Below are 13,076 nucleotides of genomic sequence, written 5' to 3' on the forward strand. Positions count from 1 at the left end.
AGACCCATATCCTGTCATTAGCAAACGACACACAACCGCCAACACGGCCGCCCGTATAAATGTATTCATACTTCTTAATTTCTTTGTAATATCCCGGATTGTCATCGAGATATACATTATGGAATGTACACATTAATGCTAAAGTCTAGCATTTATACCACCAGTGATTGCGGCGGCAAATGATGCGCATGCGGGAAAAATATATGTCGGTTACGTAGCGGACCGGGCGGCGGTGGGCGTTACGGCGGCGGATGAGTCTAGTCGTCGGCTGGCGGTGGTGGGGTGAGTCTGGTCGACGGCAGGTGGCGCGGATGAGTTTGGATGAGTGTGCGGATGAGGATGAGGTTTTAGAATCGGCTAAATCATACTACTCGTGTTAGTTATGTATAGGTATATTATTATAAGACTCTGGTGTTTCCTATATATATGCCGGTCTGCGTGGTGTAGACAACATAGGTATAGGTTATTGCATGATCATGGCCGGTATTAATACAATACACAGATATGTATAATAAACTAGATTGCTAACTGATGATAATATGCGAAGTTATTATCCGCCATTTTAATCGAGGCCGATGTAGATTTTGCCTTATCAATTGTTGTTGTTGTCTGTTGACTTGTGTACTGTACTACTGTGAAAACTCAAAACTGAGTAGTTGACACTGTTGACAGTATTGTTGTGTTCTGTTTTTTGCAATAGGTATATTGTTTTGAGACTTAATATTTTTATGCTATTTTTCCAATTATGCCATATAAGTGCTGTGCTGATGGATGCAGTAGCAAGGACGGGGTTGTTGGTTCAACTACAAAATTATTTAGGTAACTAAATACTTTACAAAAAAGTTATCAAAAATAATTAGCTCTACTGAAATACACTTTTAATAATGTGTTTGATATTTTGTTTTTAATTATAGATTTCCAATCGATGAGTTAAGGAGACAAAAATGGGTGCACTCTATCCAAAGAGATAACTTCATTCCAACAAAATTTTCACGCTTATGCAGTCTCCATTTTAATAAAAGTGAATTTGTTGAAGCCCCCGAAAAACTTATATTAAAAAATACAGCTATACCATCCAATTTCGATTGTTCCAAAAAAGCAATAAAATGTTTAAGCAGCAACAAATTTGATCACAATTATAGTTCTTCAGGTAAAATTAAATTCTTCTTTACATTCAATGTTGTATTTGTACTACTTACCTATTACTACTACTTACCTATATTAAGTAAATTACATTTTTATCTACAGTTTCTTCTTCATCAAATATAATTAATATAATAACTACTTCTCCTAATTTACCTATTGATTCTGGTGTTGAAAATGCTGGGTGTAATTATGAAGTTGTCGATCTGACTTTTATTGGACCTAGTAAGTTAAATATGTTAACAATTTTAATTTATATACAATAATGCTTTGTCATGTATTAAATTTGTTGCAGATTCCAGCCAGTCACCTCATACCCCTACATATACACCAACACTTAAAAGAAAATTTAAAAAAAAATTGTTTGATACACCAAAAAAAGCCAACCTCAAAAAGCGAATTAAACTTTTACAACAAACGGTTAGAAGGCAGAACACAAAAATAAATTCACTTGAGGTATTTACGTAAATGCTAACTGAGAAAGATTGGCTTAGTCTTAGTACACACTTAATAAGTTATTATAATATGTGAAATGCCTCTAGTGATTAGTGATGACTGATTACCGGATGAGTGAAACTTAACTGTATATTTATATATTAATAAACTATATTGTAATTTTTATTAATAAAAATTATTCTTATCAGCAATTGATGTCTACTATTGGATCCTGTACTGATAGAGAAACTACTAATATAATTGAAAAAAATTTTACTGAGGTTTTTTTAAAAGATATTATAAATAATGGTAATGTGGCTCCTACTGCAAGGCGATACAGCGAAGAAGTAAAAAAGTTTGCAACTACACTTTATTTTTATTCTCCAAAAGCATATAACTATGTTAGGTAGGTATATATCCTCAATAACTGAAACAATTATATATTTGAGTTACAGAAATTGTAATTTTGAAAAATAAATTGTAATTTAAAGGACTTCAATTTCTTTGCCTAATCCAAGTGCTATACGAAATTGGGTATCAAATATAAATGCTGAAACTGGTATTTTACAAGATGTCCTATTAGAAATAGGTAAATTTCCCAAAGAAGACAAATTTTGTTGTTTGATATTAGACTCCATGAGTATTAAAAAATCAGTTCAGTGGGATAAAGTTAGTCATATGTATGTATTATTAGAAAATATTATTCATAGTTGAATATATTATAACTAGATATAAATTTATAAATTAAAATTTTTTAAGGTTTGTTGGTTATTGTGACTATGGTAATAGTTTGACAGTTGAAGACTGTGAAAAAGAGTCAACGGAGGTTTTAGTTTTTATGTTGTCTAGCTTAAAACAAAAATGGAAATGGCCAATTGGGTATTGGTTTGTAGATAAAATTAAATCAAATGTACAAGCTCAATTAATTAGGATTGCTATTACCCAATGTGATAAATTTGGGATTAATGTTGTGGCAGTCACCTGTGATGGAGCATATGCTAATTCTTCAACTTTTAAAACTCTAGGATGTGATCTAGACCAACCTTTTGATTTTATCAAGTCTGATTTTTCGATAACTTCAACTAAAGCTAATGTTTATTTCACACCTGATGCATGCCATAATGTTAAATTAGCTAGGAATGCTTTGGGAACACTAGGAGTATTTAAAGATTCAAACAACAGTCTTATTGAATGGAGATATATTCATAAATTATTTGAACTGCAAAACGACATGGGCTTTAAATTGGCAAACAAGATAAACTCTTCACATATAAATTGGAAAAGCAATAGTATGAAGGTAAAGTTAGCAGTTCAAACACTTAGCAGTTCCGTCGCAGACTCTCTACAATTTCTATCCAAGACCTCAAAAGATTTTGAAAATTGTGATGCAACAATAAGATTCATCAGGGTTGTAGATGAGATTTTTGATTTCTTGAATTCCAGAAACCCATATGCAAAAGGCTTTAAACAACCAATTAATAAACAAAATATTCAATACTTAGAAACAAAAATGAAAAATAATATTGACTATTTGTATTCACTGAAGACAGCTACTGGGCAAGATCTGTGGAAAAGTAAAAGAAAAACATTCATATTAGGTTTTGCTGCATCCATAAAATCTACTATAGCTATAGCAAAGGATTTGTTAATAAATCAACATTTTAAATTTATTCTGACATACAAATTAAGCCAAGATGCAATAGAAATTTTTTTTGGATTTATGAGAGGTCGATTGGGTCATAATAATAATCCTACCTGTTTGCAATTCAAACATGCTCTAAAAAGTACTTTATTGCACACTTCAATAAGACTTAGCTCAGGAAACTGTACACTGATGTCACCTCATGAAGATTCTCTTTTTTCAATCAAATGGAAATATAAAGCACCAGAACAAAATTTAGAAAATGAATTTGATATTTCATTGTTAGCAGAACAGTACAATAAATTAGATTTTAATAGCATCACTATTGAAAATATATTATATTACATAAGTGGATATATTGTTAAAAAACTAATCCCAACTTTGAAATGTGATGGTTGTATTGAAGCTATTACAGATCCATACATTGAAAATGATCACGTTTATCAAAATAATACCACACCAAAATATTTTACAATTATGAAAAACAGAGGCGGTTTGAAGTATGCTTCTTATGGGGTATACAAAATTGTTAAATTGACAGAAACATTATTTAAAACCATTATGGTGGATAAAAAACAAATGTTTATTAAAAATATGGATTTAAAAATTATGATAAATGTCCAAAACTCACTGGCGACAGACACCACGCTATTTCCAAAATGTGATGCTTGCTGGAATTCAACAGATTTATTGGCAAGACCTCACAAAATCGATATTATAAACAAAGTAACCAGAACCTATCTTAACGTGAGATTATATTCTTACAGTAAAATAATAACATCCTCGATTATGAAAACTGCTAGTAAACGACAGAAACTCAGTAAAACCATTTTATTTTATAACATGTAAAAATTGTTAACCTATCTGAATAAACTATGTTAAAAATTGTTATTGATATTTAGATACAAAATTTGTTTAAATAAGAAAAATAACGTGCAATAAAAATTTGTTTTATAATTTAATTATTTATTTTTTTTATCGGCTTCCTTATCAAACAAATCTAAGGCCGTGATAAAGCCCATAGGCCTCGAATTAAATGGCTGCTGTCTGCTTCAACTAAACACATTGATAGGATGCAGCAGTTAGCAATCTAGTTTATTATACATATCTGTGATACAATATGTAATTTGTATTATTTGGAAATATCACTGTAATCCAGTTAAATTGATAGTGGTTAAGACCCATTTTCCGTACCACAGAAAAAACATATATAGGCTTCTCTCGCGGAGGCGCACGTACGCAAGTGTCACGAGGCCAGCTTAGATCGTACGGTTCGATAGCTCCACGGCGGTACGTCGACAATAATTATCTTATATTTTATTATCTATATATACATATAATATATCTATTATAAATATAAAAAAAATATTCAATATGATTTCCGGACTTGGTAATTTAAAAATCTAGCAACCCTTAGTTATAATAAATTGTCATATAATATGTAGACCTCTTCCCTCCGTCTCTTCTGCCTGTTTTATTTTAATTTTTGTTTGTTATGTTTATCGCTTAAGCTTATTGTTCTATATTGTAACAGATAGCTGAATATAGAATTTTATTAAGAAAAAAAATATGTTCATAAAATTATGTTCACTTCTTTTATGTCAAATGTCTAACTAAATATGTACTAATATACTAGCTAAATAGATTTTACAAATATGCACACATTTTTTTTATTGTGACTCACGAGTTGTATTATTTAATTTAAATATTTAATGAAAATACTTTTGTTATTGTAATCATTTCTTAACAAATATTATAATAAACTATTTATTTATTTTTTATTCTACTATCTATTAAGGCTTTTTAAACTGTTTATCTGACATAATTATATAAAATCATATTATTATACTTCACACATATACCATTAATGTAACTGTTATCATTGATTAAAGATACTTATTTATACGTATATTTAATCAATTCTATTATTGGGTATAGGTAAAATTGAATTAATAATTAAATAAATCATATTATAAATTTACATAATATATATCTCAAAAAGTAATATAAAATATCAGTAATACTTTTAATATAGTATCAATATTTATTTTTATACATAATATCAAATTTTATATCATTCTTTAAATATAAAAACATTAGTAGTTCTTACCATTATAGTTGGCCACGCTAAATCGTATTATAAACACCAAAGTTAATGCAAAAGTTATAAACATTTTATAAGAAATCATAATATTTGTTAAAATAACTACAACGAACGAACACACAATTTGTTTTGCAAAGAATAGAATATACGTATGTTTTTAATAGGTACACCATAGATTATTTGTTTATTTATTAACACTTGAGTAAACATTTGAACCATTATACTATACAATAGTGTAAGTACTAAAAATATAGGCCTGTTTCAAGACCTATATTAATAAATGAGGTACATTGTACCTACACATATGGTTAAATAATTTTTTTAGTGCAATTTTAAAACGAATAACCTAGTATAAGTTTGTATGTGCGTAATAGTTTCATTTTCCCAAATATAATACTTTTAAAAGACAGCAAAATAACTATAATCGTTATTTTTCGATTAAATATCGAATCTACGATATTTACGATACCTACTTACAGAATGATTACATTTTGAATTTCATAATTTAATGTAATATTGTATAAACATATATTATTATAATAATTGAATACTATATTATCCAAAAGAAAATTATAACAAACCGCAATATCGAAGAACTAAATAAAAGCATAAAAGTTATAAATTACTGATAAAATATCACGAAACCAATATATCACATAGAATAAATATCGTCAATATACAAATTAGCAGAAATTTAATTATAATATAATAGCATTATATAAAATTCAATTAGAATATTTTATATAAGTATTTAAAAAGCATACTTATAATATTCTTGTATCAATATATAATAGTATACTGAAAAAAAAAATGATAAAAATGTGTATAACATAATAAAATTAATGTAAGTAGATATTAAAAGCAATACCTTGATGGAATATACATAATACATCTATAGGGCTATAAAAAATGACTATGATAAAACAAACAATTTATGAGAAGGATTTAACAATGGATTTGCCCATTTACTTTCTGTTCAACATCTCTCAATCTATAAATGTATAAATAGTATGAGACCTCCATTACGTCAACAAAACCTAACTGATATTAAAATAAGTCAAACCATAATAGGATATCCAAATACGCCAAAAAATAAAAAGAACAAGGCAGTCAGTGTGGTTGAAAGAGTAAAAAAGTAGTTGGAGATTATTCAAATCGAGATTATAAATATTATCATAGACCTTGAACTGCGCTTATGGGGCTTTTGCACCAATTTCATTATATTATACATATTTTATCATTTTTATCAATATTACTATATATATTAATATTATAACAATATTTAATGCTTTGAAATGTATATAATTGTCTATTTGTGTTTTATATATTACTAGTTGTACCTGTGCACTTCGTTGCCCGTACAAAATACATCCGTATTAAGTTTGGTTGCCTAATGCTAACATTTAGTGCGAAGATAAAAACTATTTTTGGTTTTTTGATTTGGTGTATAGACGATATTTCCGACATATCAACTTTACATAAATGTCACACCCAGTGTTGCATTTTTTCAATCGATTTATCGATTATGTATCATTTGTTAAAAATTCATCTGTTATTCGAATAATCGATAAAATAATCGCACAGCCCTAAACATATTAAAGTCATAAAAAGGTAATGTATTGAGGTCATTAATCGGGATAAAAACTATCTTATCTTATGACGAAGATAAAATTACACACATAAATCATAATTTTATCAAAATCGGTTGAGTAGTTTCGTAATGCATCAAGAACATCATACCCGTTGCGGTCGTACACCAAAATTGTATATTATAAAAGATATATTAGTTGGGTATTTATAAATTGTAATTTTTAGTTATACATTCTCTCTATTTATTTAAATATTTATATAAATATCATATTTAATATAATAAGTTAAAAATAACAAATCAGTCATAATTGTTGAATGGGGAAAATATAAAATATTTCTACTTATTTACAAAAAAATTATTTTAAAAATATTTATAATACTAGATCATACTATTACAATTAAAAACTCTATTTTTATTGAATGTTACTTATACAAAGGCTTAATGTGATAAACGATGCAATTGGGATTTTATAATGAAATATTAATATATCGCTTTAATTTATGCATTGTTAATTTGGAAAAATATAATTTTGTATTTATGTGAGTGGAATTTAGAAGCCACCGACATCGATTCGCTGTCTGTTGACTCTGGTGCGTAACAGGCTAATGCTATTATACGAATATTCGGTATACAATATTATGTTGGTGTACTCGTGATGACCGAGATTATTTTTAATAATAACTTCTCTGAACAATTCATATCTACACGCCAATAGACGGATATAAAAGGTCAAGTTACAGGTAGCTGGAAACCAGAGGGCCATACAATTATGTAAATAGATCTACAATTTACTTGATTTTAATTATTAGATAATTGAATTGTTTATTTACTTGGAGGAAGGTATTGCGATAGGAACCTTCTCAGTGATATAATCTTTCATTTAAAAAAAAAAAATTAAAACAATCGGTTGAGTAGCTTATGAGAACATTTGCATCAAAAGTTTCAATTTCTGATTTTATATATATTAAGAGGATGTCAGCGTAGTATTTGTTATCTCTCTTTAACCCACGTACAACATCAGAAAATGTTACGTTCTCAATGATGACTTTAACCATATTAATTTCTCAAATTATAGTGAAATAATAACCTCTTATAAAATTTAAAGTTAAGAACATTATCTAGAGCATATGACCGTTTTATTATATTTTTATTTTAAAGCGAGTTATGAGTATTTTAAATTTGTAAATTATCATTTATACGTCTCTTAAGAAACTCATAACTAGGGTGCGGATTTATATGTATTAAAAATTCAAAAATATATACATGTATATGTATTTATTTTTATCCAAATATGTAATTAAAAATACCAAATATGTAAAAAAAAAAAATGTTTTTGTTCTTGAAAAAGAATTATAAAATAAGTATATAGGTACGTATAAATACGAAAAATAAATAAATTATGCAGTTCCAGCATTCACCATATAGGGTGCTGCGTCTGATATAAATGACAGTACTCACTTATGCAAAATATCATTTGACCAGAGAATACCTAAAGAATCGTTGACAAAACGAGCAACTGTTGAGTGGTTACATTTTTCAAGAATTTCAGTATTTAATAAATATTGCTTTGAAGCACAATCTGAATTCAATTTACCAACTATTATATTTCTTACGTACTTTCCTTCTACATTGGTAACACACGAATGGACTGGAGAAGATAACAGCACATAATATAAAACGGCAATACGATAGTACTAATTTTAATAGCTGAATATTTAAAAAAAATATGTAATATAAGTAAAATATGTAAAAATATGTAATTAAAATCAAATATGTAAAAATATGTGATATCCACCATAGCTTAAAATAATCAGATAGTCCTGTAACATATTTTTGTAAAGGAATTATTCGAATATTATCATTTGCGACAAATATGTAAATACATATAAATCCGCACCCTACTCATAACTCACTTTAAAATTAAAATATAATAAAACGTTTATGAGATGCCCTAGATATTGTTCTTAACTTTAAATTGTATAATATGGTTATAGACTATGCTCATTATCGAGAACGTAAAATTTGCTATGTTGCGCGTGGGTTAAAGAGAGATAACAAATTCTATGCTGACATCCTTTTAGGATATTATAATTAAAATTAAATTGCTGCTATATTTTAGTCACGCAATATTTTGTCGGCATACCAAAAATCATGAAAAGCAGAAAATCAGTTGTAGTGTACCTAGACAATATCCGAACGGATCGAATAACAAATATGGTAACAAGAACTAGAGAGTGGCTCCTAAACATTTATAGTGAATAAAATATTATAAATAAAATGCGAATCCCTAAAATGTGGTAGCACAAAACCCATATCATTACAATACTGAAATCAGGAAAGACTCCAACGGATGGGAATAATTTTAGACACGTCGTTTTCTATGTTATAAATACAAACTCCCGAAAGGATGATACTAATCCAACAATATACAAAAAACTGATCCACAAATAAGCAGGCTTCCAATACTAGAAAAGAGTTGTACATGTTAGGTAAGTACTACACCTTATGCTTACACAATACATAGAAGACGATTTTGAATAAAAAAAAAAACCACAAGAGCTGTTTTTATAGATTTGAATGCCGCCTACGACACGATAAATCATAATAAATTTCAGGATTATGAAATAAAAGATTTACGAGCTAATTCTATCCACAAAACTGAGCGAATGTAAGTTCCTACACAAGATCTAGCAGGTCAAAAATACATACTTAAATTCCTACATTTCATATATTATTATACATAACTAGTCGTTATTAGTAAAAAAATTATAAGTTATCAATCTGATAATACAATTAAATACGTATAATAATTTATGATAATTAAAAAAAATTATATCATTAAATTTGGTTTATTTTAGAAACTTAAATGTTTAACATAATCATATTGGTTAAGTTTGTTTATTGAATACTCCAACTTACACATGTAAATATAACAAACTTACCATACAGCAGAAAAGTTAATTTTGAAATTGATAATCATATGATATATTTTTAAAATACAAAGGAAGATAATTAAATAAATACGATTTCAATACACTAAACTATACATTATTTATTTTATTCTAAAACAATATTTAATTAGTATCATTCCTCATAGATCACGGGTATTAATTCTTTCTAGATCTGCGCACCAGGCTACTACAGCCAAATACATTTTTACTGCAAACAAATATAATAAACAAGATTACGTTATTAATGCCATTTTTTCTTTGTTTTATGTTTCGTATTAATGTGGAAATATTATACTTTGATGCAATATTCAAAATAAAACAATTTTTTATTATTAAAAAAAAACAGCTATTCGTTATTTGATTAAAAAGAATTTAAAAAAAAACTCTATAATATATTTTTAGACATTTACATATTCAATTAATTATATTAAAAAGATCTAATATTTAGTTACTTATTTAGTAACTCATCAAAAACGAATAACCATATACCTTTTTTTATTTTTTTTATTATTATTATTATTGAAAATAGTAGATTTACAATCTGTTACATGTACACAAAGCAAATAGGATATAATATAGAAAATATTTACAAGGTGACATAGAATGAGGAAAGAGTCGGTCCAGTGACAGAGTCCTAAGAACCATATACCTACACTTGAAAATGTTCACAAAATATTTATGTTAATATTTCTAACATCTAAAATAATTTTTTAAATATTTTCTTTTTATGCTATTTATATTGACATTTGGGATTTTCAATTTTTTTTCAAGATGTTGATAACATTTTTTGGGGTCAAGATGTTTGAAAATTGAATATAAGATTCGTTATAAGTTGTTCATTTACCAACATTTTTTTATAAAATGATACAACAATGGATTTAAATTGAACACACCTATTACAATGGTCCACTCGACATTTACCAATTTTTTTTCTTTTGATTTTTTCAAAAGGAAACTGGATGTTGTATTATAATATTGTTCGTATATTATCATACTTTAAATATCAACGGCGAGTAATATGCATTTATATTTTATTTAACTAATTTTCCAATTGTTATAACACTTCTGAATAGTGGACACCTACGAATAGCGGAAGAAATTTCGGTGATCGAGAGTGTCCGCTATTCAGAGGTTTCGCTGTATTTACATTTAATTATTAAGTGTCACCATTTAATAGCTGCTTTTTAATTTATTTCCATGTTATATAATATTTATTTCTTGCAAACATGCTTAATTTAACACTAATTTACAGATTTATTTATTTTTATTAAAAGTTAAAAAAAGTATATGATATATAATATTTAACAATTAGTAGAATAATACATATTTTTAGTATATATTTGAATATTTTTAAATTTTTAGTTTTGGCGTAATGTACCTATACTTTTGGGGAATACTATAAAATACGATATGCATAGGAAATGCTAACATAAAACATAAATATTTGGTAACATTTTCAAGTATCTAAATGATAATATAAACATTTGGTGAAAATGTCAAGTATCTACAGTTATTCTTTTTTAAGTTCAATTTCGTCGATTTTGTAAAAACCGTCATCCTAATTTTCCTTATTAGGTTCACGAACTCTTCTGCGATATTGTCATACAATTTACATGGTTTCGCGTATAGCACTTAATTGTGAAATGAGCAACAACATTTTTATGGATGTATTCTTTTTAAGCCCGTAGTATATAATGAGTTTGAGTTGTAAATTTAATCTATATGCAAGTTACTATTAATATTATATAGAGGAATATTGAATCGTTAATTAACTGTAAAAATGAAAACCAATAAAAATTATCATATAATAAACAAAAGTTTATACATTTCTTTAAATTATTTATAGTTTTTTCGATATAACGCCAGTACTTTGCTGCATAACCTGAAATAAAATTATATAATTACTTATAATTTATAATTGAAATATCCAGTATTGAATGAATTGAAGTAAGGCATTATAATATATTAATAAATTACGAAATAATTTATGATAACTATAAAAATATCACATATACAGGACAGAGATTTGAATTAAATTTTACAAATAGTTTTTTTATTGTGATATTATTATTTAAAATTGATAATGACTATTTTTTATCATTAAAAACCGTTTTTTAGTTTTAGCGTGAACTACTTATGAAGATTATAATAAATTATAATGTATATACAATATATTGTATAGAAAATTCTAACATGAATATTTGGCAAAAATTTCTTAACTTTAAGATTATTCTTTAAATATTTAAAGTAGCACTAAAAAAAAAATTGTTTAAAACTGGTTTTACTTAAAAATTACATTTTTTTCTTAAATTTATTTTTAATTTATTCTGATTATTTTAAATAATATTGACAGATTTAAATTTTGATCTCTTTAAAGAGTACAAATTAGATCCAGATTTTTATCTACAACCCCTCTCAATTTGAAGATTAGAGCATTTTTTCGACTACATAATAATATAGTGAAAACAGTAGAAAAATTAAAATAACACATCGTTATAAAATCAATACATTTATAGCTGCTTTTGATGTTAAAATTAACATAATAATTTTTAATACATAGATTATAGTATATAGTATATATGGTATATAATAAATGGTAATTACCTTTTTTTGGAACTATAACAAAAAATAAGAAAGTATTAATAATAATTCAATTACGGCTTCAGGATTAAATTGTCCGGATAAAAGATTAAATAATTATAACCCTGCTTATCCACAAAAACAAAATAAAAGTAAGATTATAAAAAATGTTATTAGTAATTCTTTTTAATGTATGTGTGATATACCTATAGGTTATTTGCTTATGTCTGTATTGTTATTGATTCGTTAGTAAAATTCTTAAGACGTACTTGTAGAAGTAGTTAATTCATTGACACTCATATTGTATGGATTACAAGTAGAACCTATTAAATAAAAAATAATAATTGTATTACTTTACTTTAATTAATATTTTATTTGTTAGCATATGATTACTAATTCAACATAAGATACAAATAAAATGTTAAGTTCAGCTCAGTTACACTGTTACAGGATCAGACATAATTTGTTGTAAAATTAGTTTCTTAGTGAGCACTTAACATAAAATATTGAACAATTTTACTTCAAAAAATAGATACTTTTTACCACTGATCAACACTTTTTTCCCTCAAAAAAATTTAGTTAAAATATTTCTCCGTATAATTTCTCAACTAGCTTAATACGATAAATTAA

General features: G+C 26.5%; 1 protein-coding gene across 1 annotated transcript; it reads left to right on the plus strand.

The window, feature by feature from the left end:
- Positions 1 to 390: 390 nt before the first annotated feature.
- LOC113555279 (THAP domain-containing protein 2-like) lies at positions 391 to 1,790 on the plus strand. The gene is made up of 4 exons (XM_026959701.1): positions 391 to 819; positions 915 to 1,150; positions 1,249 to 1,368; positions 1,439 to 1,790. Exons 1-4 carry the CDS (start codon positions 746 to 748, stop codon positions 1,609 to 1,611), a joined length of 603 nt encoding a protein of 200 aa, XP_026815502.1. The 5' UTR covers positions 391 to 745; the 3' UTR covers positions 1,612 to 1,790.
- The last annotated feature ends 11,286 nt before the right edge of the window (positions 1,791 to 13,076 follow it).

Source organism: Rhopalosiphum maidis, chromosome 2 (genome assembly GCF_003676215.2).
Source record: "Rhopalosiphum maidis isolate BTI-1 chromosome 2, ASM367621v3, whole genome shotgun sequence".
Taxonomy (NCBI): Eukaryota; Metazoa; Arthropoda; class Insecta; order Hemiptera; family Aphididae; genus Rhopalosiphum; species Rhopalosiphum maidis.

What these genes read in the sequence shown, in the direction of transcription:
- LOC113555279 (XM_026959701.1), top strand. Translation starts at nt 746, where the DNA reads ATGCCATATAAGTGCTGTGCTGATGGATGCAGTAGCAAGGACGGGGTT. An exon ending in TCAACTACAAAATTATTTAG is followed by an intron (nt 820 to 914) that starts GTAACTAAATAC and finishes TTTTAATTATAG; the next exon opens with ATTTCCAATCGATGAGTTAA. An exon ending in TCTGACTTTTATTGGACCTA is followed by an intron (nt 1,369 to 1,438) that starts GTAAGTTAAATA and finishes AATTTGTTGCAG; the next exon opens with ATTCCAGCCAGTCACCTCAT.